This window comes from Balaenoptera borealis (assembly GCF_965194805.1).
Source record: "Balaenoptera borealis genome assembly, chromosome: 18".
In the NCBI taxonomy this organism is placed as follows: Eukaryota; Metazoa; Chordata; class Mammalia; order Artiodactyla; family Balaenopteridae; genus Balaenoptera; species Balaenoptera borealis.
The window spans coordinates 31,446,151-31,473,701 of NC_138877.1; the positions used below are offsets into that span (position 1 = coordinate 31,446,151).

General features: G+C 32.2%; 1 protein-coding gene across 2 annotated transcripts in view; it reads left to right on the top strand.

Annotated features, from left to right (window-relative positions):
- The window catches only part of PCDH17 (protocadherin 17), a 110,105-nt gene that overhangs the window by 18,786 nt on the left and 63,768 nt on the right, over positions 1 to 27,551 (top strand). Inside the window, exons 2-3 of one of the 2 annotated variants that reach the window (XM_082365294.1) lie at positions 21,635 to 21,693; positions 21,830 to 21,999. In XM_082365294.1, the coding sequence (XP_082221420.1) occupies positions 21,635 to 21,693; positions 21,830 to 21,999 (229 nt within the window). Of the gene's footprint in view, positions 1 to 21,634; positions 21,694 to 21,826; positions 22,000 to 27,551 lie in introns of both variants that reach the window. The other variant, XM_082365293.1, reaches the window with a different exon arrangement.

Genomic DNA, 27,551 nt, shown 5'->3' on the forward strand with positions numbered 1-27,551 from the left:
GTTATTAAGTCTGAACAGTTTTAAACCTCTGGGTCAGTGTTGTAACTCTTTATTAGTAAAGTTAATTTGTCACAAAGCGGTCTAGATAGGAGAATGCTTGAGGACAGTGACCACATCCACCTTGCTTGTCGTTATAGTTGAGAGAACCTAGCATGGTTTCTATTGCATAGTGGGCACTTAAAATATGAACTATTTGTAATGTCTTGTGATCACTGATCAGATATAAGCCGGAGCTTGGATTCAGAATTAGAAATTACTAAGGTCAAACCTAAGATATTACATACAGAAACATGCTGAAATAAGGATCTGTTGCTAAATAATTTATTTGAAGGTGGCCTATTTGATAATTTTTATTTATAGTTGTTACCTTTTTAATAACTACAATGAAAATTCCTATACATTTCTATTGATAATATTACCAATTCATGGAAAAAAACAAGTGATCAAGGTTCACAATTATGAACATAAATCTTTGCAGAGTGTGTTTATATTTATGTGTATATATGTAAATCCATATATATATCCATAAATATATTTACATTGTATCAAGAGAAATAGTGTTGGTAAGAGAGTATCTTTCATCTTTGTTCTGTTCCTTGGTATGGTTAATAAAATATTGAAACTATGCAATTCAGGTGTTACATTAAGGCTTTGAAAATCACACAGCTCTAGTAAATTAAGAAACTAATGTGATCCTTTTTTCTGTTTTAATTAATTTTAAGATAATTATATTTATAGAGACTTCATAAAATATACACTTATTTTTTATATGAATTTTTAATGAAATTATAGATAAATCATAAATAGTAATTTTGATTACATTTATTTGTATTTGTTGACAAATAAATTTATTTGTATATTTTATGATTTAATCACTTTTGTACCAGAAATTTGCCATTTGATGATGGGAAAAGAAAATCACCATGGGCAGTTATCAAATGTATGTAATAATACAAACTCAACTTACAAAACTTTTCTTGAAATTTCAGAATCTATCTTGCGTAGGTAATATGAAATTTTAGTGCACATTTTGGGGAAACATAAACTACATGTTCATGTAAACAGTATTTTCCCATTTCAGTATTGTTATTTAAAATACATTCACAACCTGAGAAGTTGTTCAATCCATAATCATTAATTCAAGAATAAGTAATGAAATAATTTAAAGAGCTCTTAATTGAAATACTTTACTACTTTTAAGCTATTATAGGACTTAATTACTATTTATCTGAATTTTAAATTTTGATAGCAAAATTCAAGTCAAATAATAAGGAGGCTTGGTAGAATAAAGGCTTCAAGCAAAATGAGCTTTCAAACCATATTCAAAATTTAATTATCCTCATTTGCCAGAATAGCTGAGATTCAAAATGATGGGGAAAAAAAAAAACAATAGAAAGGAGCATAGAAATATAAATTTAAGAAGTTTAGGATTCATTGTCAATTATCATTTATAAAGAAGAGAAGAACTTTTGGAAAGATTAAACTAATAGTGTCAAATATTATGTAAGATTAGCCTACAAATAACAAGTTCTCAATGGAGACATATATATCCACAATTATCTAAACATTATAGTTCAAGTTCATCTGTAAATTCAACCTGGAATATTTGGCATTTTGGGGAAAGAAAGCCCATCAGCAGTCAGAGCTGCTCTCTCCAGAAGGAAAACCAGGGTGGGTCTTGGTTTCATGGCACTACAAGAGGCCTGTGTATCTGGGGAAGATATTCTTTTAGACATAGTGGATCAGAAGCTGGACCTGTAATACTTCATAATCTGTCTGAATTTTAATTCTTTCTCAGAATGTGCTTGTTCATGAACTATCATACATGTGTTTTTTTTGTTTGTTTTTGTTTTTTTTTTTTTAGAAAAAGAATACAGCTGACAAATCTTCTGGAAAGGTGGCTTCCAGATAATGTTCGTAGAATGTGAATGTTTTGCAGATATACTAGTTTTCATGGGTTTAGTCTTCACATAAAACCGTATAATCTAAACACATGTATCATCTGCTTAAAGTTTTCAAAAGTTGTTTATATAGCTGAAAAGTATCATCAAAACACATAATTTGAGTGAAGCAGATGGAAAGGAATTATTATTTATGTCTTATACTGACCTGTTCTAATTCTTTTCTTCCTATCTTTGCCCTCTGGTCTGTTTTCTGTGATATCTATTCAGAAAATTTATTTTTACAGGGATACCTTAAGAACCTTGCACAGTAGTATATAGCTTAAATATTTTAAAAGAATGTAGATATATAGGTTGATGAGACCATGGTGGTATTTATCACCAGATTAATATTTAACTATAGAGTTTTCCCTCAGTATCTGTGGGGGATATGTCCTAGGACCTCCGTGGATTCCAAAATCCAAAGATGCTCAAGTCCCTTATGTAAAATGGCATAGTATTTGCATATAACCTACACACATCCTCACATATACTTTAAATTATCTCTAGATTACTCACAATACCAAATGCAATGTAAATGCTATGTAAATAGTTCTAAATACAATGTAAATGCTAGGTAAATAGTTGCCAGCTTGCAGCAAATTAAAGTTTTGCTCTTTGGAACTTTCTGGAATTTTTTTTTTCCCCAAATACTTTCTGTCTGAGATTGGTTGAATCTGAGGATGTGTAACCTGAGGATACGGAGAGCTTGACTACATGCACATTTGGACTTGAGATTATATAGTTATTTTACATAGTGGAGCTATATGGGGTGGGTTCGATTTCAGATGGGTTGGATTGATAGTATTATGTTTAACATTATTAAAATGCATTTAATAGACAAGAAACATATTTATTTAGTTAAAACTAAAAAGCTTCTTGGATTTCCCTTAATCTAGACTTGAGTATATATTTTAAGAAGTAAATTATTGATGTTCTTTTTTGTGTAAAAACAATAAAATAAACCTCTGTACATGACTCCCTCTTTTTGTTCTTCAGGCAAGAGTGTTCTCTATTGAGATAGAGTAGAGAAAGTATCCTCCATCTGCCACTCCCGAAAATAGAATGCTTAGTTTTTTACTTCTGGATAAATCTTCTTCATATATTTATGCCTATGCAGGTCAGAGAAATAGACTAACATATCAGTTCATAACATAAGGAAGGGAAATCTATAGTTAAACTTCATCAACAAATTAATTAAAATTATTTTCATTTGAAATTTTCCATTAAGCCTCAGTGAACTTCAGCTTTATTTAAATACTCATCGTTTAACTAGAGAAATTAAATCTCCAAGGACACATCTGTTATTTAATGATATTATAGTTTGGGTTTTGTTTGGTGAAAGCGTGGGATGGTGATGGAAAGGCACTAGGGGTTGGAGAAGGAAAGGAGCTCTAATTCAATATCCCCAGGTAATATGATATAAATAATTGGAAAAAGGAGATATTATTTCAGTTGGTTAATTGTAATAAACCTATCTTGTTAGAGCATTAAGGTAGAATCAACATGTTGGGAAACAGATAAAAGGTGCATGAAAGCATTTAAAATTCAATCATTAGGTTTTATTACACCTATCTGCTCCCAGGAAATGTAATTGGAAATTTGATTCATTGACCTTTAGCTGCCATTTTGGATCACAGTTCCAAAGCCTAATGTTTTCAAGTTGGACATTTGAAGTTAATTTGATAGAACCATATTCAGTACATTTTTAACCTAATTATCTTTTTGAACAAAATTTCAAAAAATAAAATCAGGCTTAATGGGCTGGTGTGTATTTGACAAAGCATCAGCATAGTTATTTAATCCTGAATCTGGTTAAAGCAACTAACGTTCAATTTAAGGTTTCTATTAACTAGAAGGACTGGCGAACTTTTTACTGCTGTTTTATTCCCGAACTCCTGCTTCTCATTAATTATTCTCTGGATCTATATTACACTACGTTTATAGTTACAACATCCAATTACATGAAAATTACTTACCATGACATAAGAAAAAAAGCAGTATTTAGTATTACAGGTGATTATTCTTAATTTCAAAAATTTGGCACTCCCCAACCCCTTTCACCAACATAAGTATGATACCACAGGACCCTCCTAAAATATTTCTTATGTCTTCACTCAGAAGGGTGATATATGACAAAATTATATGCCTAACAGGAGAAATACATTATGCAAATTGATCATGATTTCTTGTCAGCGTTTGTGTACTGCTCTGCTCACTGAAGTCCATGTAACTTGGAAAAGAATCATGATTAGATGGGTGTTTCTTCAGCCTATGAGATCAGATTTCTGAAATGTTTATATAGTGATGAGCCAGATGTACACAGCTTAACCTTATAATCCCATTTCACAGCTTTTCCAAATACTTGGAAACTTGTTAAGTATGAAGCTGATTATTTTGGCAGCATAGTTCCATTAATAGGATTCGGCTCTTCCTTATTTACAAGCCAGCACTGTTAAAATAATCTAGTATGTTAAATTAACATGGAAACTGAAAAAAGAATCCATTTAAGGGCTCATTGACAGGGAAACTTTTCTCTAAAGCTTTTTAATGTTTTTTTTTGTTTGTTTGTTTGTTTGTTTGTTTATTGACCATAATATTAGAACACACATGGTGCAGGTGAATGATGTAAAAGTTTTAGATACTATGCTACCACCACTTTGGTGTGAAGCAATTACTACTCGGATTTCTCATACTTCTATCGTAATCTTGATAAGCCATATAAGACCATGCATCTGCCCTTTACAAATATTCCTTTCAGCATTATCTCAGTTGCAAGGCCTTGCATGTCATTTGACATGTGAACTTATTTTAAATGCACTCATCCTTTTTTTTTAATGAATAGAGGCAATACAGAATAATGTAATAATGTGTCATGATTTTCATTATGCTTATTTATAGGTTCTGCAGTAATAAATGGAGAGCATATTGTTATGCTTTCAGTTTGAGCTATTTATGCACCATGCTACTAGGTGCACCATTTCATATTTTTGATGTTCTGTCCTCTCAAGAAAAAGGGTATCAGGATCCTTAAATCAAATTAGACTGGGAAGAGTTTCATACTTTGTCTTTTTTATATTAAGTTCATAGTTTTATAAACTACCTGACTCTGCTTGAATAAACTCATGCTCCTTCAGGGAAAGGAAAAACCTATTTTTCAAACTATATATTACAACCTGATTCTCTGTTTTGTAAAGAAGGAAAAAGAAAACAGACTGTCAGTGAAGAGAACAATTCTTCTGCTTTTTTATCTTTTTTGGGAGAATTATCTACTTCGTGTTTTATATTTACACAAAAGTGTGTCTAATGGACCCAAAATACAGAGACATAATATTCTTAACATCTCTAATCATCTGGGAAAGGCAAATCAAAACCACAGTGAGATATTACCTCACACCCATCAGAATGGCTACAATCAAAAAGAACACAAATAACACATGTTGGCAAGAATGTGGGGAAAAGGGTACCCTTGTACACTGTTAATGGGAGTGTAAATTGTTGCAGCCACTGTGAAAAGCAATATGGAGGTTTCTCAAAAAACTAAGACTATAATTACCCTATGACCCAGCAATTCCACTCCTGGGTATATATCTGAAAAAAAACCAAAAACACTAATTTGAAAATATATATGCACCCCAGTGTTAATAGCAGCATTATTTAAAATTGCCGAGATATGGAAGCAACCTAAGTGTTCATCAACAGATGAGTGGATAAAGATGTGTTTTATATATATATACACACACATACAATGGAATACCACTCAGCCATAAAAAAATGAAATTTTGCCATTTTCAGCAACATGGATGGACTTGGAAGGCATTATGTTAAGTGAAAGAAGTCAGAGAAAGATAAATACTGTATGATTCACATATATGTGGAATCTAAAAAATATAACAAACTAGTGAATATAACAAAAAAGAAGCAGACTCAGAGATAGAGAACAAACTAGTGGTTACCAGTGGGTGGGTGGGGGCAGGATAAAGGTGGGAGTACAATCTATTGGGTGTAAATAGGCTCAAGAATGTATTGTACAACATGGGGAATATGGCCAATATTTTGTAGTAACTGTAAATGGAAAGTGACCTTTAAAAATTGTATTAAAAAAAAAAACAAACCTTACAGCTCTAAAAGTAATCAAAAGGACTTGGAAATAAAAGAAAGTCACTGTTTCTACCAGGAGAGGCACTTAACCATTCTTCATGGTCAAAGATACTGAAAATTAATTTCCATATTTATTTGCACAAGTCTGAAAACAGATATTCTGAAAAGCTAAGGAACTGGTATTTGTCAAGGTAAACCAGAGAATATTTGTCCAGAAAACCTGGCATACCCAGAAATTATTCAGATAATGACATTAAATAAAGTTGTAAGAATAATTGTACATTTTAATAAAATATGCATGCAAATCCCTACCAAAAAACCCACATAAAATTAGGTAACCTCTAAAGAAGAGCTCTTCAAGGACAATTGATATGTAAATATGTATTGAATAATAAGATTTTTGGACCCTTATTTTTTGTGTGTGACATATTCCAAAGATGAAGCTGCTCCACTGAGACTGTGCCTCTAGACCTGTGTGGTCATTGCTGGTCTAGTGTCTTTTGGATTTCAACTACTGTACCATCAAACTGGGAATTTGTAGTCAGCCTCCAGGGGTGGATTGGCTACATTTGACCACAGGGCCAGTTACTCCCTTCCTGCTTGATTTTAAGCAAGTCAACAGTTTTCTTAGAAGAAGATACTTTACTCTTGAGAAAAACAGCTATTACAAAAGCCTGATATGCAAAAATTGTTTTATTCATTAAAATAATTTCAAGTTATTTTCCAGTATATGTGACTTTGAGTTTCTCTTTTCATTTTTTTTTTATACTGACTATAATTTTTCCCTAATTTTAAGAAGAATTCTTACTTATTGCAAAAATTTCACTATAAAAGCCATACCTAAAACAGTGTCCAGTATATAGTTAGAACTCATTATATACTTGTGGACTGAAGGTAAAGTTGAATTTCAAAAGTTATAATTGCTTATAGTTTAGAACTCAGAGGTAGCTATTGCTAACTTTTTTGGTTCACATCCACAATCCCTTCTCTAATTATGAAATCTAAAGGACTCCGGCCTGTACAGATTTAAGGCTATTTTAAATTTTTATTTATTCCACTTAGTGTTAATATCAATATTTTTTACCGCAGAAATATTAATATGTTTAATTTTGAGGTGTTATACCAGTCCCCGCTGGGATGAGTAATACGTGACATACACACACGCACGCACACACACACATAACTAGATTTTTACAATAAGTGGTTATACTACACAATACTGTAGCCAACTATATTTCAATTTTTAAAAGTGGTACATACAAAACATAATATATTAAAGCTGCTTTTTCCTCAAAATTATATAAATGTAGCATAGATATCTTTCTATGTCAATGATGTAGTTTCATATAAATAGTGGAATTCTTGGCCAATTAATGGATATATTATAGTTCATTTCATCAATTACTCTCTGACTGACGGATTCTTTACACTGAGATTCTATTCCCAATGACTTGGTTTAAAAATAAAAAACAAACTTGCTTTTCAGTCCAGAGCAAGTTGCTTAACTTCCTTTTTCTGTTTTCTTATTAGGTGTAATAATATTTGTTACTCATAGGGCTGTCATAAGTGTCAAGAATGAAATATGATTGTGCTTATAAATAATATTGATGATGCTAAATTCTGAAGAAATATTAATATGGTATTATTATTTTCGTTAACAGCAAAAGACATAAAACATTCTGGAGCAGTTAAACTTTAGGGTGCTGATATGTAGACATATTCCCTGTAAAAACAAAATTTCAGTTGGCCTCAATGTTAGCATTTGTACAAGAGTACAGTTTTATCCCAGATTACTTATGCTTATAAAAAAGTAATTTTCCTGGAATGCAAATGTATTTTACTGTACATTTCTATTTTGATTTCTCGGAACCAGAAGTGATCACTTTTGCTTTAATGTTAAATAGACATTTTAAAATGTGACTGATTTTTGATAGACTATTTTGTGAAAATTGGTTTCTAGATGTCTAAACATTCCTAAACTACCAAAGTAAACTCTGAAGTGGATAGATGTTATTAAGTCTTCCTTAAGAACTGTGCTTTTTATGCAGGGAGACCCTGTAGGAAGAAAAACTCACACTAGGTAGAAACTGAAGAGAATTTTCCACAAAAGAACTGTTTTAGGGCAATGAATACTAGAAAGTTAGAGACATTTGACAGCGCCTGATTTCATTTACACTTCTTTTCATGTGAGAAAATTGAAGCACAGAAATGTTACCGCAGCTTGCCAGGAATAGAGAACTAATGTCATCTGACTCAGAGTTTAGGGTTTTTACTCCCACACCAGTTGGGATATCATATTTGACATTCATTTCTATTGAGGTATCTATAGATTATGGGAACATCTTGTAGCATGAAAATTGCTGCAATACAGTAATACAACTTAGTCCCTAGACTGCAGGTCAATTTAGAAGAAAATTCTTTAAGGTTTCCACATAGGTTTTCCACTCTGCTGGAGCCTACATACAACATGTTGTCACAGGGTCTTTCAAATGGGAAACCATCAGTAGTGTCAAGAAGTTCTGTAGCTTTTCCTATAGTGTTTTCATTTGTAGTGAAAATACTTCCAAATTTTGGAGACTCCAGAAGCAGCCCTGGATTCTCAGATTTGATCACAGAACTGGCTTTGATTCTTTTATTCTAATCAAAATTGTCCAGTAGACGTCATTGCTTTTATTTGTGTTTAATTCAGACCTGCCCAGTTATAGGAATAAAGCCATTCAAGGGGCTGTGACCTGGTATTAGAACTCTGTAGGGAGTGTTGATTAACAAGCATGATTAGAATGAAAATAATCTGTAAAACACGACAGACAATGATAAATAGAATAAAATAGAAAGCAAAGGGCAATACACACAAAAGCAAGATGAATCATATAGCACTTGCAGGTTTTTTATTTGAAAGAGTGCAAAATGTTGAGTCAAAGTATCTCGTTCATATTACTTACTCATATTGGAACCTCCGGCTAGCCTTTCATGAATTCCACAGGCCTCAGCTTCTCCATCCATAAAGTAGAAATAATTATAATGGCCCCATCCAGTGAGGCTGAAAGGAAATAATAGATTTGGAAGAGTTGAAATACTGTGACGACATCAACCTCTAAGATATGTAAGGAAGCACAGGAGACAGAGTTCTCAGAACTGAAGAGTTCTTTTCTCTGGGAATGAATTGGTTACTCTTATTCTAAGTGCACTCTAGAGGAACTTGTAATACAATTCAGGAAACTTCATGCATCTGAGTGCATTTTGTTTTAGGTGTTCCCATGATGGTACTGTTTCCGCAGTTTTAAGTTGTTTGGAATTGAATATAAACATGCTATAAATCACCTAAAACCTAAATCACTTAAAACTATAAATCATTTTTCAATCAGGTACCTTCCAAGTGCATACTCTGTGAGGAAGTCTATGTCCTTCAGAGGATGAAAATGACGTGTTTTTTTCCTAAACCATGACCTAATTAAGCCTAGTGCATATGTAAAAATGTCTCATTACTATTTTATCTACAGGAGTGAGTAGAGTAAAACAATATTAATTATATGGCTAAGAACTGAGACTTCATCTTTCTAAGTAAGGAGCCTGCAACTTTATTTATTTATTTTTTTTATGAAGGGCCAAAGAGTATATATTTTAAAGTTCGGGGGTTGTACGGTCTCTGTCACAACTACTCAACTTTGCTATTGAAGCATGAAAGCAGCCATAGACAACATATAAATGAAAGGGCATGGCTGAGTTCCAATAAAACTTTTTTTTCAAAAACAGAGAATGAGCCCCATAGCCAGCCAGGGTTCACCAACCAATTTTGTAAGTCATTACTAACTGTTAATAATATTTCTTAATTTTTTCCATTTGAGTGTTTGCTAAAAAACTGCACTATGTAGACTTTAAATAGTTTCTAACAAAATCAAAATGATTATCTGTTATTTCAAAACCAGTTATTGGAGGAACGCTGGCTTATTGTCTCATGAAGTGATTCTCTAGATAGCATTGCTTCTTTCACTAGAGGTGAAAAATTCTTAGAATTAAAGTCTTCAAGCAAAGAAAGAACTGGGGATGCTTGAATTAGATATTAAGTGACAGTCTGATAAAGAGTAGAGATATTTCATTTCATTTTATGCTAATGTTTAAAAATATGCTAACATTAGTAAAGACACTTAACTTTATTTTAATTTCAGGTATGAACGCCAACCTGAAATAGCTATTTCCACTGAATCATGCATTTTAAATGTGATACTTATATTTCAGAGGGAAAATGAAAAATATTCTAGTAATCTAATGCTCACAAATTTGATTAATAATTAATTTTTCCTCTAATTTAGGAATTTCTTTTTCTTTTTCATATTCATTTCTGAGGACAAGTCTTCCAAATTCCTTGTATGTTATCTCCTAAATTTTCATAACTGTGCTTTCAAATTACTCTTGTTTTTAAGCCAGAAATTCAAATCTAAAGGGTTATTTTCTTAATTTATAATTTTATATAATTTTTATTTTTTAGAAAGGGTTAGTAAATTATCTTTGAAACTCATGCAAAAGGTTGGGGACTCAAAATTCCCCCAAAGTATATACTAGTTATTGTAAAATATGATGACTGTTTATCTGGTTGGCTGAATTGTTACTTATAAAGAGTTAAAAATTCTCTACGCCTATCAAGATTTAGAGGAAGGAAAACGTTAGAAAGCTGCTGATTTATTCAATTTCACCTTGAATTCCTCCTATTTTTTCTCCTATTAAAAATTGGAATGCACCTATATAGTTGATGACTTGGAAGGCTGATGCAAAATCAGATAAGAAACAGATCTTGTTGATCACTTTTTGTTGCATTTGCAAAATGTAATCATTATTTAAATAATAATTGACTATCTTCTGATCAACAATTTAATGTTTTGAGGAGCAAGACTGGTGAATTGTGTTTACCAAAATCAGTGCATTCATAAAGTTTTTAATTTTAGTGTATTGTAAAAAAATAATCTGATGAAATGGATAACAAGCATACAGTTTGATTTACTTTTTCAATTAGTTATTTGTCTTTTAGGAATTTCACATGATGATCGACTGAATGTAATACCTTAAATTTGCACTTTAAAAGTGAGTGTTCAGAAGTGCCTATTTTGTCAATTGATAATATATGACTCTAATGATGGTAATTATACAATTAAGCCTACTGTATACATTAGTATATTTGATAATAAATGACCATTATTACCTTTTTATGTTATTGACCAAAGGAAAAATCTAGTCATTAGAGTTAAATATAATATTAAGCATATTAAAATAATTTAACGTGAAAGTATAAAAAGAAAGGTAAAGTGCATAAAGAGCCATCTTGTTATTAGGGGTAATAGTAGTACTATTTTGCTTAGTATGTAACAATAATTTTTAAGATCATTTCAAGGCAATTCACATTAATTTCTCATTAACTTATTTCTGAAAATATTGGTATGGATCATTATTTTTTCTCTATTTCTCAGAGAGGCAGTATATTAACTGACTGGTCCTGGCAGTCTCTGGCAAGTGTTATTGTTCTACAGTGAATTGGGTATATGACAAGCAACCCTATGAAAGTCAGCTGTAGTTTCTCTGTTTAAAAAAAATGTGGACAGTAATAGTATTGTGTCTCCTAGGGCAACTGAGAAGAATGAATAATAAATATCAATAATACCGCTTTGTAGATCCTAATGTAGGACAGCATACTTCAAATCTTCAAGTACAGAATAGACACAGTTATACCATTTACATGTATTTAGATTCAGTGAGGTATAGTTTCAAAGCATGTCCAAATTAGCTAAGTGAATTGGGCTAAAGACTGGCTTGAATCTAAATAATTCAATTTTTAAAAATTTCCATATGCTTATTAGCAAGTTTCTTAAAATTAATAAAATAAGATTTTAAGGAAATATATTTTGCAGAAGGGAGCATTCAAAAGAACGTGTCACTAATTTGTCTCCCTCTCTTTTCACTCTTTCTCTTCATATGTGGAGCATTCCAGAAGTTCAGGCTTGTAATGAATTTTTATTGACAATGTATAATCTTTGAGTTGTTAGTCTTAGAGGCCCAACTGCAGAGAATGTAGTTTCAGATATTCCCTCCAGGGGGAAAATCCTTCTGCATTCTTAATAGAGATGGGAAAAGAACATGATAGGAGGAAAGCAGAGGAGAGTTTCCTAAGACTAAATGTCTGGCTAAGAGTTAGCAAGAAAACAGAAAAGAACTCCAAACTTCCCCCGCCACTTGGAAGAAAAAGGGAGGACTGGGTATTGGATAGGGTTGAGATGGAGAGGCTTACCATACTGAAGAGAATGGATTAATTAAGGATGTTGAAATTAGCAGTCTTCTAGTAAGTGTGGATTATTTTCCTAAGATATCTGCTCATGGCATAATGTGCTGCTGTTGCTAGTGGGAAAGTACAGCTAGCATTCAGTGGTGCCTCGGTGGCCTCTGGGCTCCAACCTTCAGCAAATATATAAAAAGAATGTGCAGCATTCGTTATTTTGTGTGCTTTTATAGATAACAAATAGCTCTCATCTTACATTTTGAGTATTTCGATTTTCTTCTTTCTTGTCAAAGATGATTTTCTTTAAGATTCACAGATTACATAATTAAATTCTGGCACACCAGTTATTACTGAACTTATCAGTGCCATTTATAAAAGGGTTAATTTTAACATTTGCAAGAGGTTTTCAGATACAGCCACATCACTTTAAAAATGCATCTAAGTCATCCGAATTGAGCAACAGACTTGCAATTCTCACTTAACAAGATATGGCTGTTCTTGTCCTCCCATTTTTTTTTTTTTTAATTAATTATTTATTTATTTATTTTTGGCTGTGTTGGGTCTTCGTTTCTGTGCGAGGGCTTTCTCTAGTTGCGGCAAGCGGGGGCCACTCTTCATCGCGATGCGCGGGCCTTTCACTATCGCGGCCTCTCCTGTTGCGGAGCACAGGCTCCAGACGCGCAGGCTCAGTAATCGTGGCTCACGGGCCCAGTTGCTCCACGGCATGTGGGATCTTCCCGGACCAGGGCTCGAACCCGTGTCCTCTGCATTGGCAGGCGGATTCTCAACCACTGCGCCACCAGGGAAGCCCTTGTCCACCCATTTTTAACTTAATGTCAGTTTTTGCTAAATGTGGTAAGAATTTCTCACTTTTTTTCGTATACCTTTAGTAACATAAGTGTGGACCACACTATATTTGTATAAAATGTATTATTTTGAAAATCACTGACAAATACAGTTATTGCCATACCTCATGCACTTTAGAAATTTCAGAGCTATAGGTGCTGTCAGATAATTTTATAAGTGGTGGCTTAAAATGCTGTTGGTTACTTCAGCAATGTGGAAAGAACCGCACCATATATTCCGTTGAAGGCAGAGCTATCAGAAGCAATGTCACTATGAAAAAAGCTTAAAGTGAATTATTCACCTCTTAACACTCCCTTGTGTTCGGAGTGCTGCAAAGAGAATACTGTTATCAATGGGAAAAGCAGTGCCTTTGAATTAAGGGAAAAGTTCAACTTGTTTCGTTTTGTTTGCAACCCAGTGGCATCAATATATGCAATCAATCTTCTCTCCCTAATTCAAAGGAATTTTCAAAATTTCACTCCCCTGTTCATCTGGATTAGGAAAACACTGATCATCTAAGTATAACTGAAGCTATAATGATGTGATTCAACACCATAACTACACATCCGACCCAAAATTAGTCTGTGAGAAGTTTTATCTTAATGATGACTTCAAAGAGTCAAATATACACTTTCATTTTTCTTCAATAATTCCAATTCTAGATCAATACCTCTAGAATGAAAGCTTTCTTCGTATTTGTATTGCAACCTCTGGGAGAGCCTTTTTGTGTTTGACATATCTGTCTGCTCTCTTATATATTACAAAGTTATAAACAGGATGTTGACTCAAATATATAAAGCTTATACAGATAAACATAAAGTAGAAATTTAATATTAAATATATAATTGTTGAGACAGATGCTTCTAGAACTTGGTGCAAAATGCTACATCTTTTGTCCCTCATTGTCTAATCTGTTGTCAGTCTTATTCATTGTATTTTTAATTTCAAATATTATAGTTTTCACTTTTAGAAGTTTCATTTTGTGTCTTTTGGGCCATCTATTTCTCACCTTTAGGCCCAAGATTAGGATACTGCAAGGGAGGTTCTTGGGGCTCAAAATTTGAGGCACTTACTCTCAGGGTCATGCTTTTACATTCCTGGTCATATTTCCAAAATTCTAATAGATTTTAAGGTCCTTATTGGTTAATTCTGTCATCTTTTTCATGTCTGGGTCTGTTTTGTTTTGTTTTAATAAATGTATTTATTTATTTATTATTTTTGGCTGTGTTGGGTCTTCGTTTCTGTGCGAGGGCTTTCTCCAGTTGCGGTGAGCGGGGGCCGCTCTTCATCGCGGTGCGCGGGCCTCTCACTATCGTGGCCTCTCTTGTTGCGGAGCACAGGCTCCAGACTCACAGGCTCAGCAGTTGTGGCTCACGGACTCAGTTGCTCCACGGCATGTGGGATCTTCCCAGACCAGGGCTCGAACCCGTGTCCCTTGCATTGGCAGGCGGATTCTCAACCACTGCACCACCAGGGAAGCCCTCTGGGTCTGTTTTTATTGATTGATGGGTTTTATTGATTGATGGGCTATACCCTGGGCATGGGTTATGTTTTCCTGGTTTACTGCATGCCTTGTAATTCTTGATTGAATATCAAATACTGTGAATTTTACATTGGTGAATACTAGATTTTTTATATTGTGCATGGTTTGAATTAAATGTGTGTTTGTGGAATGAATTTATCTGCTGAGTCTCTGTCCCAAAGGTCTCCTCTTGGATAAAGAAACAGATGTAGAAAAGCAAAATAATATCAAGAATGCCAGCAGTTTATAAACTACTGTCTTCTGTGTTTACACAACAATGATTCTGGAAATGCCAGAGCTGTTTGGTTTGTCAAAATTGTTCTCTCCATAGGAAATTTCCTGACTGTCTCATGACTCTGTAATGGGAAATATAAGGTAATCTTGTTAAATAAAACTGAGGTATTGTGCATATATTTTTCACAGTTATTGCACTAACCACAGATTGAATTCTAGAAACATTTACTTAAACAGTATCTATGATGGTGAAAAATAACTATAGAATCCAGTTTCCTAATGCTCACAATATTTTTCTCTGTTCCTTTTGCAGGGATACATTTGGAGAATAGTACTCTGATATTTTTCTTAGAAATTCTTTAGAAATGAGACTCAAAAAGATGAGGTCTTTGTTTTTGTCATCCCACAGTTATCTTTTTTTTAGAAATTCAAGTATTGTTTTACAATTTACCAGACTTTCATCCAGTTATTGTTATTTCATGATCATTACAGTGCTGCTTATAAGATTAAAAAAAAATTTAAAAGTGGGAATTCCCTGGTGGTCCAGTGGTTAGGACTCTGTGCTTCTACTGCAGGGGACCTGGGGTTTGATCCCTGGTTGGGGAACTAAGATCCCACAAGCTACGTGGTGCAGCCAAAAAATAAAAAATATTAAAAAGTAAAAAATTTTAAAGTTATAACATGAATGGTATTTTATAACTAAGAAATTTTCATATATTATCTCATATAAAATATAAAACCACACAACTTAGATAATATTATCCTAATTTTACCATCAAAGTTGTAAAATTATTTTGACTATTCTGTATACACTTTGGTGCATCTTAGATGCTAATAATTTCATATTCAATGTCTTTAGTCTTTACAAGGATATTCTATTCACTTACTTACAAATGTAGCATCGATTTCATGAGGTATTCTCCAAATTAAAAAACTCACCATTTCTAAGTATGGTTCCCAGTTCTTCATGATATAGCCATATTTTTTCATGCATTGAAAGGAAAAGCTACTTCTTTGCAATAAATGCAGTCTGAAATCTTTATTTAAAGTATCTATTTTATGGCTGGGTAAATGAGAACTGCACACAAGAAAAACATCTTTGAAAAAATATGAAAATTTAGCTAAATAATTCATATTTAACATGACTGTCTTATAGAGTGTTGCTTGGGTTTGTTAGTGTGGCTAAATAGAGCTTTATATCTCAAATCCATTTGTAATCTGTCCAAATGAATATGGGATTTCTACATAGTGTTTTGAAAGTTGGCTGTGTATAATTTTAAAAGACAAAGTTCAGAAATACTCTTTATTGAGACTAATGAAATAATTTGTAGTTTTATAATTCTCCGTGAGACAGAAAAATCCTCAGTGTATATGAGATGTAGATGATCACCTTATATATATGTTTGTAATTACTTTTTATTAGCATCCAGTAAAATGAACCTTTTTTGGAATATAGAGTTCTGTGGTTTTTGTTTTTTGTTATTTTTTTCATATATAGCTTCATTAAACTAATACCACAATCAGGACAGTTCTATCACCGTAAAAAGCTTCCTCATGCTATATCTCTATAGTCAACCTTAACCCCTGGCATCCACTGATGTATTCTTTGTTATAATAATTTTTGCTTTTTTGAGAAATCTTATAAATGGAATCATACACTGTGCAATTTTTTTGAGACTGGCTTCTTTCACTCAACATAATGCTTCTGAGATTCATCCAAGTTGTTGCACCAATAGTTCATTATTTTATTGTTAAATAGTTTTTCACTGTATGTATGTACCACAGTCTATCTGTTCACCTATTGAAAGATATCTGGGATGATTCCAGTTTTGGCAAAGAGATCTCTTGAAATATTCATGTACAAATCTCTGTGTGATTATAGTCTTCATTTATTTAAGGTAAATACCAAATTACTGGGTTAATTTTGGTCTTTTTTTTTTTTTTTTCTTATGAATGATACTTTTGGTATCATGTCTAAGAACTCTCCCTAACATTAGGTCACATAGATTTTCTGCAGGGTTTTCTTATAAAGTTTTATAGTTTTATGTTTTTCATTTAGATCTATGGTCAATTTTGAATTTTTAAGTTTTTGTATTGTTTTGTTTTTATAAAGTGTTCATTTCTGTTGAATTGCCAAGGTTCATTTCTATTGAATTGCCTTCTGCAACTTTGTCAAAAATTAGTTGGCCGTATTTCTGTGGGCTTCTGCACAGTCTCTCCTGTCCCACTGATCTATGTGTCTTTTCCACTGACAATACTACACTGTCTTGATTTATGTAGCTTCATAGTAATTCTTTAAATAGGGTAGTGTGATTCCTTCAAATTTAATCTTTTTCAGAATTATTTTGGCTATTACAGTTCTTTCTGTTTTAAGTTCTAGAGTCCTCTTGTCTATAGCTATAGAAAATCATGCAGTGAATATGAATGGAATTATGTTACATGTATAGATTATTAGAGGAACATCGATGTCTTTACCATGTTGAATTTTTCAATCCATAAACATGATATACCTCTCCATTTATTCAGGCCTTCTTTGATTTATTCCATCAGTTTCTGTAATGTTCAGTATACAGATTCTGTACTTATTTTTTTTAATTATCTATTTGCTTAAGTATTTGACTTTTAGGGACATATTATAGATGTATTGCTTTGGATATTTAAGTTTCCAACTAGTTCATTGCTAGTGTATAGAAATATGATTGATTTGTGTGTGGTGACCTTGAACATGACAACATTGCTTAACTTATTTACTCATTCTGAGTTTTACTTGTTTGTTTTTGTTTGTCTTGATTCCTTCTTATTTTCTGTCTGAACAATACTATTATCTGAGAATACAACATTGTGAAAAAATTTTTTCCTCCTTTTCCAATTTGTATGTCCTTCACTTACTTTTCTTGCCTTATTGAACATATTAGGACTTTCAGTGCAGTGGTGAATAGAAGTGGTGAAGCTTTCAGTCTTTCAAGAGTGATGCTGGTTATACTCTTTTTTGATAGATGCTCTTTATGCAGTTGAAGAAGTTTCCTTCTATTCCTATTTGCTGAGAATTTTTATCATTAATAGATGTTGAGTTTTGTCAAATGCTGGATATATTTTAAAATTTTCTACTTTTACTATTCTAAGAGTAAAAAAATCTATTTTGACTCTTTTTGCTATCCATTTTCAGATCAACTTCTCTAGATACATGTAAGTGGTCATGTCAAATTAATCTACTTCCACAAATAGAGCTTTCCCAATTTCAGGCAACGTGGTTCAGCTTCAGTAGGTGCTTTCTTCTGGTCTTTTTCAGAGACACTCATTTTTAAAATCATGATGTTTTTAGAGTCCTAATAGATGAGCAAGTAGTAGAAGATGGCACATCTTAGGAATAGTTTATTATTGACTACTGCTGATAAAAATTATGATTTCAAGTATCATTTATACATTTACTACAATTTGTTGAGTACTAGAAGAGAAGGCATAAAGATAAATAATCAAAGAAACCATTCATATCATACAGACTTTATCCACTTTGTGTGTTTGTTTACTTGATTACTTGTTTATTTGTTTATGTTCTCTGAACAAAGGAAAGAATATCTAAATTTTTATCTTCATCCAAAAAATAACAAAAAAACATCAAGCTAGGAGGGCCATTCAGTTTTATAAGTTAGTTCAGATTTAAGTGATCATTATGAGCAAATGATCATTTAAAAAACAGCAAAACATTTGTCTTTTTATTTCTGAGTGAAATAGATTAAAAAGATTATCATATCCTACAGTTTATTTCAAAGTGTCTGCTTTAGAAATTTTTTGTGACTAGCCGTCAATTCCAGGGATCCATTTTTTTAAATAATAAACAAACTATATGTTTTAAAAATAAAAGTTAATAGTTCCTATGTTCAAGTTGTGTTTGAAGGGAAAACATTCTAATTTTATCCTTGTATGGAAAAGGATAAAATTTTCAAGAGTTATATTTTAATTACTCATATGAATATTTTAATTACTCATATAAATATTTTAATTACCCTGCTGAGACCTAAAAATCTACAAGTGTCTGACCTCAAATTTTACTTTCTTTCTAGACTTAATGGTTAAGAATTATAAATGTACAAGATAGAATTTGATTTTTAGAATACAGTATTGGAAAATAGCTGAAAGCCCTTATATTTCTAAATTAAATGATGCTGTAATACATTCAGCTTTTTTGTCTATTTTTTGTTTGTTTTTCTATGTAAATACTGTTATTTCATTTCAGATTATTTGAAATAAGTTTTCAGACATCCTTGGAGCCTGGATAATGAAACTGCTGTTTTCTATATTAAAACCAGTGTGGTTTTTATAGTGAATTAGTAATATGTTTATTAAAGGCCAAATGGTTATTTCATTATGGTAATTATAAACAGACACAGCCTCTCACATTCCTACCTATTTTAATGGATGAATGCTGGCAGACGTTATTAATAAACTCTTGATACTCTGCTACTGATTAAGTTGCAGACTTCTCAAATTATACTTTGTGAAATTGTATAATAATAAACCAACTTTCTTTAGCCTTTTTTTACCACCCTCCACCCTCATTTCTCCTCCTTTGTATATCCTTTTGTTTTTCTCTTCCTCCTCTCTTTCTATTTTTCCCTTGCCTTTCTCCCTGCCTTTCTTTCCTTTCCAAAATTCTTCTTTTCTAACTTCCTATTGTTTTTCTGCTTTCATCAGAACAATATTTGGTAGCATTACCATCGCCCAGTGCTCATCAAACACACTGATACATAGATAGAAGCATACATAGACACGTGTGCACACACACTCACATATAATTTAAAGCAGGTCTTCACTCAATAGGAACTTAAAGTATCTTATTTTATAAGAACTGCCTAGAAATTTGATATTATGCAAACATTTTTAGATACTGTCCCTATTAGGACAAGGGAAGAAAAGTTTTCCCAGTCGGTCTCCCTGTGTCTAACTGAATAGGGATCCACATCCTATGAGGTCCCACCTAATCAAAGCCATTAAAATCACAAGATTACTTATAATAGCCCTTATATTTTCTAACTAGAGTTTACACTTTCACTTTACATTTTGCTCTCTCCTTAATACCCCGGATTCTGTTTTTCTGAGGTGTTCTAAGATACTCAGGCTTAGCTTTTAACTGACAGCAATAATGAGTTGATGCATGTTTTTGACCAATTCAAAAAATGAACTAGATGATTTTAAGTTTAAATGTGGAGTTTCTAAGTAATTTTAGTTTTTAAAATTGGCAAAACTCTTTTGCAAACATTTTTGCTTTTGGTGTTGGTTTCCATTATTACTTTTACTAGAAGATAAAGTTATCCTTAAAGATAGTTTGTTATGGAAACAATTAAGGTGCTTCACAGAATCTGGAAATTAGTAAAAACATGTTAATAAAAAACGTCTGCTACCAACTCCTAGTTAAAGTGGGTTAGAAGTGAGAAATTAATCTACCTTGTTTACCTTCATCTTTGCATTTATTTTGACAAAGGTCATTTGAACAACAGCAAGTAAAGATTATAGATTAAGAAATTTGTGAGGGTTTTTCCTTTCCTCCAACTTATAAAAGACAGTGAAACTTAGATAGTAGTTTAAGCTATTCCTTTTAACATGTTTTATCCAATAATAGTTTAAAAAGCGAAATAATTTAAATTATTACATGGGATAAAAAAAGAGTCCTGTTTGTTTAAATTAGCCTTATTTATAAGGAAAATACATACTGCTCTACATTAAACCTTACCTTGGTCCCTCTGCTTCATGAATTGCATGCTCCTGTGTCACTGATAGTTGCATGCTGGATGATCTTGTAGGAACACATAGTTGCTTCAGAGCACAATGGTGTGATATGAAGTGAGGCAGAAAACAGGAGAACCTTTGTCGCTGAGTCAGCTGCAAGAAGAAGTAACGTGTATGAATGTACAGTATAGGGAAACCTATGAAAGGTCTACTCTCTTTCTCGCAAAAGACTCTGTTCTACGGTACAAGGAGAATTCAGTTCTATTTGGCAGACCTCCACATCAGTTTGGAAGCAGCAAAAACAAACACAAAAACAAGCCTCGTTTCTCAGTGTCTTTACTCCCAATGTTTTAAGTAACATTTTAATTCTTATTTTTCTTTCACTTTGTTTTTAATAACCAGGAAGTAACACCCCTTTCCCTTTTATTGAGTACAATTTCCATAGTAGGGATGAAGATAAGGATGTACTACAGAGATGAGTCTGACCATAGGTGCCATGTCTGTATTTGTTACTGGTAAAATTTGAAGGAAAGGTCTTATATCCCTTAATTGAGGAGTTGATGACTTTAAATGATGTTATATCAAGAAGGGCAAAGAATCCCAGCAGATGATGTAATTATGCTTAAAAATGAGTATTATTAAATAATTCACGCTTTTAATATAGAGAAATTAGGTCATTTTTCCACTCCTCCCACAAATATTCAATCTTGATATCTAAGTAATGAAACAGCACAGACAGTGTTATCCATCCAGGTACTAACGGAGAATGCCAGTTATGACAGGCTCATTGTTTACTTTAACAGGTAATTTGTGGACCGGAATCATTTAATTGTGCTGAGTACATAATTACATGTCAGCAATTTCCAATTTAATTAAAATGTACAAATTTGAAGATTAAGGGAATTTTTGAATTATTAATCATTTTTCCACTAGGAAATCTTGTTGCTCTGCAGGAGATTTGTCCAGTGTACAACTATACGTATTTTTTTTCCTTCTCTTTCGCAGACAGACAATTTTCCCGCAGAGCCCAATTACATGGGCAGCAGGCAGCAGTTTGTTCAAAGGTAAGGCCTATTAAATAACTTTCTCAGCTTCCCTATTTGCATTCATGTCAAAATTGCTTTGCTAGAGATTACACTTCAGATTCAAACTCGTAGAGACAACACTTTCTCTTCTTTTTCTTTATATGTATTTCAGTAGCTCCACGTTTAAGGACCCAGAAAGAGCCAGCCTGAGAGACAGTGGGCACGGGGACAGTGATCAGGCTGACAGTGACCAAGACACTAACAAAGGCTCCTGCTGTGACATGTCTGTTAGGGAGGCACTCAAGATGAAAACTACTTCAACTAAAAGCCAGCCACTTGAACAAGGTGAGTGAAGTCTTCCAATGCTTACAAAGTGTAAAGCTTAAGCCATCATTAGAAACCTCATAGTACTAGAGTTGTAGTTTATCACCTTGGAATGGACCATTGACGATATAGCAAAAGAAGCAGCAAATTCTGAGGTTGCCCCAGACAAAAAGCAATTATTCAATACCTCAGTAACCACAGAAAAAGGAAGGCCATGGATTTTGGTCTGTAATCTTCTTAAGATGAGAACTTGGCCAAAGTCACTAGATTGTACTTATCTTTATGAACATTTTCCAGCCTTTGCTATTTTGCATTTTATTAAAGGAATATATAGCATATGTTAGCTAGATATGCACATTTTAATATACTAATATACAGATTAAGATGAATAAATTCAACGCTTTTAGGTGAAATGAAAACTCAATTGGAACTGTATAGCTCTTATCAGTGTTGGTGTATTTTTAGTGTGGATTTTAGCTTCAAGATAGTTTTTCAAGAGTCAAATAATAGCTAAGTCAGAGTTCTGGCTCCTTTTGATTTATGTCTAAGTCTTTCTGGATATCAAATAAACATGAACTTGTTTACCCTGATAGAGTTAAAAAAGAAATACTTCTTCATAAACACATATGTTTTTTTCTAAAAATCTATATTAAATTTATTAGTTTGATATGCCTTTTTAAATTAATTTTGATATTTTTATTGTTTCAAACACAATAGAATATTTACTAATGATTTACCCAAAGAGAATTAAGCTACTCTTACGTGTGAGACTTAGATGTTGTGAATAAGCTTTTTTTATGTCCAATTATAAGAAATGAAAAGAACTGTTGTATAAATTGAATTTCAGAATTACAAATGCATATTATATTAGTTAATATTAGTTTTCAAAATATTAATAGTATTTAAATATGTTTAATATTTATTTAAGTTTTTATGAGAGACTACATTTAAGCTATATGGACATACTCATTTATTCTTCTAAGTCATTTAATGATTGGTGATTCATAGAAAATAAATTTTTGCCTCTAGTGCAGTCAGTCCTATCACATATACATCAGCAGATAGAATGCTTTTTAATTTCTCTATTCATGTTGAAATTTGAGTTCAAACACGCACACACATACATTCAATACAGAAATAAATTCATATATATATATATATATATTTATATATATAAAAGTTTCTGCACTAAATATAATTATGCTGGCTTTATTTTAAGGATAACCTCACAAAAGCCTTCTTTTCTAAGTAATAAGTGTTAGATATGTCTTAGCAATTTTTTGCGTAACAATGCAATATTGTTTTAAAAATCATTTTAAACAAAAGCTATTTGAATACTTATCTAATATTCACAGTTCCTGCACATCTGCATGTTTACTTGAAGTGACTTAAGTGGTCTTGATGGATTTGACTATGCAATATTATAATATATGAATATTTTAGGCACATTTTAAGTAATGGGTTGTTGGATCTTGATATGTGAATGCATAGCCTAACAGACTAATCTATGTATGTGATAAAGTGATTTACAGGTAATTCACTGGCCACTATTTGTAAAGCTGCATAGAGTAAGTAAAGAGTTTGCATTTATTGTCCTATTTCATGAGAAACTTTGTTAATTAAAAAAGCCTGCTTCTCACTATTAACTTTTTAATTCCTTTCCATCCACTGACTGAGCAATGTATTTGATAGGAATGAAAAAAGACCCCTATAGAAAAGTGAAATATATGTCTGAAAATGTAGTTTATACTGAAAAGCTGTTTTTTCCTATTTTGATATCAAAAAGTAATATCATAGAAAGGTGGCTATTGTTCTTAAAAGAAAATGTGGTCAACACATATTTTAATTAATATTACACGTAAAATAATGGCTAGTCTATGAGTGAGAATGCCAATAGATATATCTCCTGTAAAACAAGTAGTTTCCACATATCCTTATTAACAAACATGAGAAAGTTATGAATCTGAAAGCCATACTTAGAAGGTAATCTCTGAATTTATAGGAGAGAGACTGACTTCTACTTTAAAACATGATTTTGAAGGAGTATTTCATTGATTGATCGACAGATTTGATTCATTAATTCATTTATTTAATAAATATCTATTAAATGCTTTCAATATGTAAGGAAAGTTAGATTCTTCAAGAACATCAAAAATAAATTTGATATGAAGCCTGCCTTCAAGAAACTGTATGTAACTAGTTGAGGTGGGAGACCTTTCTCTGTTTGGCTCTCTCTCTCATATCTCCTCTCTCATCTACCTTTATCTGCCATCTATCTCCCTATCTACCTCCAATCTGTCTTTTTCTCTCCATCATCTAGATAATCTTTTTGTCTCCCTCCATCCCTCTCTCTCTCTCTCTCTTTCTTTCTCTTTCTTCTATGCATATTATGCATACATCTATCTATCTACTTATCTAGATTCAGAGGAGGAGACTAGTATTTATTGAGTTTTTACTACTTACCATAAACTGTGCCAACTTCATTTCAACATTAGCATATTTAACCTGCAAACTCTAAAATAGTTATCATTTTTATCTTACATGTAAGAAAACTGAGCTTATGGGAAATTTACTAACCTGCCAAGCAGGTTGGAATTTTATCTTAGGTCTAGATATGACCAAAATTTGTGTCTCTTCTGTACAACTTTATCTCCAAATGGGAGAATTTGCTCAAATATACTTTCTGATTCATTGCTATGACTAGATATCAAATAAACTTTGAAGGGTAAGTTAAAACTTGAGTTCATGTATGCGAACCTTGAGGGAAAACATCAAAATAGGTTATATGCATTGAATTATTCAGTGGTTAAAACATAATATCCTATTTATTTTTCACTGCACTTATAGATAGGTGACTACTGTTACTCTCACATTTAATAGTTGTTAAGAAATTTTCTCAGTGTTCTGTGCTGTAAGTAGTGAAGTCAGCATTCAAAATAAAATAGCATGCCTTCAGGGTCTGCCCTCTTAACCAACACTTTATACTATTCACATAATGAATGGTTTACTCAGAAAAGAAAAAAAAAAAATAAGTGTTTGAAGAAGCAATCAGCCATTGTCTTGGTCAATGTCCTCTTAATTTATTTGAAAAGCATCATGAGAGCCAATGCCAAATTAGTTTAATGCACACCTACAAAGAATAATTTTCTTTACAGATGAAAGAAGATGACAGCCATATTCAAACAGTTATTTCATGTCCAAGTTTCATATGTTAAACCCTAATTTTTAATGCCTTTAAAAATCTCCTAAAAAACAAAAATAAATTTCCTTTAAAACAAAGGCTAAACAAAAAGAAACCTGTTTATCAGTCTTTTGCTTGTCCTAAAAACTTATAGTAGTAACTTAATAGTTTTCAATTAAAAACTCAGTAGCATAATTATATTTTATATTTTTATATTAGTTTAGTTGGCTTCTTTCCCTGTTTAAATTATCTCTATTAAGAAAAATAATGTTCTATTTCTAAATTAAAATACTTCTTTAACTTAGAAATTAAAATCAATTTAAAAAATAGTCTTCATATTTTCAATGGAAGTTTCTATGCTAATAATAATTTTCCTTTGCAAATAACTTAGTCCATTTGAGATTTTATTTTATTAGCTTAATTTTTACTGTTTTTCTTCTCTTTTGTGCTGTTAGTTTTTTCCATTTATTCTATTCCTGATATTTGTGTATTTTTACTACCATCAGTTTAAGCATCCCAAATATACAGCACTAGTATGTGTTGCCCATTGTTTTAGAAAAAATATTTGAAAGGATTCAGTAGTTAAGTGAAGGTGTGATGTAGTGCACTACAGCTGAAGATAACTCTAAGGATTTTATGTTAATAAAACCTATAATAGAAAGAGGTTATTTTAGCTTCTCTTAGTGTGATTAAAAAAAACTCAAAGAATGTACTTAGTTTTTTTTCTATTTGAGTTCAGTTTTGTGCTCTGCCTCTCTGTTTGTCAATTAGATTTTTCCCTATACATTCCCCATCAAATATTAAAGGTAGGTAGGTAGGTTAGTGGGTAGATAAAGAGAGAGAGAGGGAGGCAGAGAGGGAGATAATAGGTAAAACAATCCATATATTTTGGAGTGTGTATGGTGCCATAGTAGCAAATTCCTTAGAAAGGTATATATATATATGTATATATATATATATATATATATATATATATACATATATATATATACATATATATATATAAAAAATATATTATATTATATAATATATATATTTCTATTTAATACATCATTATTTATTAGAAAATGACACAGAAAATTGACCAAAATACATTTTATCTTATTCTGCTGATTTTATATTTTGGAATGACAAAAACTAATTTATATCAAGTACTAATAAAAATAAATAATGTTACTTCTGTAAAGAATAGTCACATACAGTTTTATGCAGAACAAAACTCTTTCAAAAGTTTTTGCGGGTAACTTACTCTTTATACCTCAGAATGCTATTTATACTTTGACTTCTTTATTTCTATCCATCAGAAGCCCTGTAGAGTATTTTGGTTGTTAGCAATAAGTGTTTTGTTTTTCTTTTAAAAGACGTAATAAGCTTTCCCCAAAATTCAGTAGTCTCTGTTGATTCCCAAATAATAAATGTGCAGTCTCTATAAATGCTGACTGACAATTTTCTGAGCTTGTTATTGATAGCTGAGTGACTGTTCTCAATTTTCCAAGGATAACCAGTCTTCTGATATCTTTATAATTAACTGAAACCAAGTCTTTGAATTGAACTCTGAAGCTAGTGGAGTAGCATTGTACATCGTGAGTACTGACGGCCTGTGCTAGAGATTGCAGTGGAAGCATCATCAACACAGGATGTAATGCCCCGTGGGGGCCAGATGTTGGTCCCTTCCCTGGTGACTGGATTCCAGGACATTTCTGAGCCTCAGGAGTTGCTCCAATCAAATTCTTTTTCATTTTTCATCTTATTTAATTGCCTTATAATTTATTTTATTCTATTCAATTCTGTGCCTCCCCCGTTCTCTCTACTGCTAGAAAAATCTGACTTCTTAAATTCCATTCTGGGTTCAAAACATTTCACAATGGAATCCCTGATTAAAATCTAATAAAATATAATCAATAGAAAGTTGAGAATAATGGAAATAACAAATAAGCTAGGTTTGCTCCAGTGAATTCAGTTTTAAAACTAAATTGCGTTCTTAAGGGTTACCTTCCCTCTTCCCAGAGGACATTCTAGAAAACTACAAAAACTAAAGCTAAAGAATTGTTTTTTGCTGTCGTTCCTTTTTTTCTTTAAGTCAGTGTTTGAATTTTGCTTGTGGGCTCCATATTCAAAATAGGATTAGGCTAGTTGGAACAACTTTAGTATTTGTTATAGGATTTCAGAGTTTGTCAAGGCTCTGAGCCCCACTTCTTCTAATTTTCCTCCCTAATTCACTGCATAATGACTGCAATTTCACCATATTTCTAATTATGTCTGGAAAGGAAACAGTTTAATGTTTGTACAACCTATACTTTACCATGAAGGAGATATTTATGAAAGCAGTAGTAGGGAAATGGGAGAATGGAAGTTGAGGTCCTTGTCCACGGAAGTGAGGGTGGAGCCATAC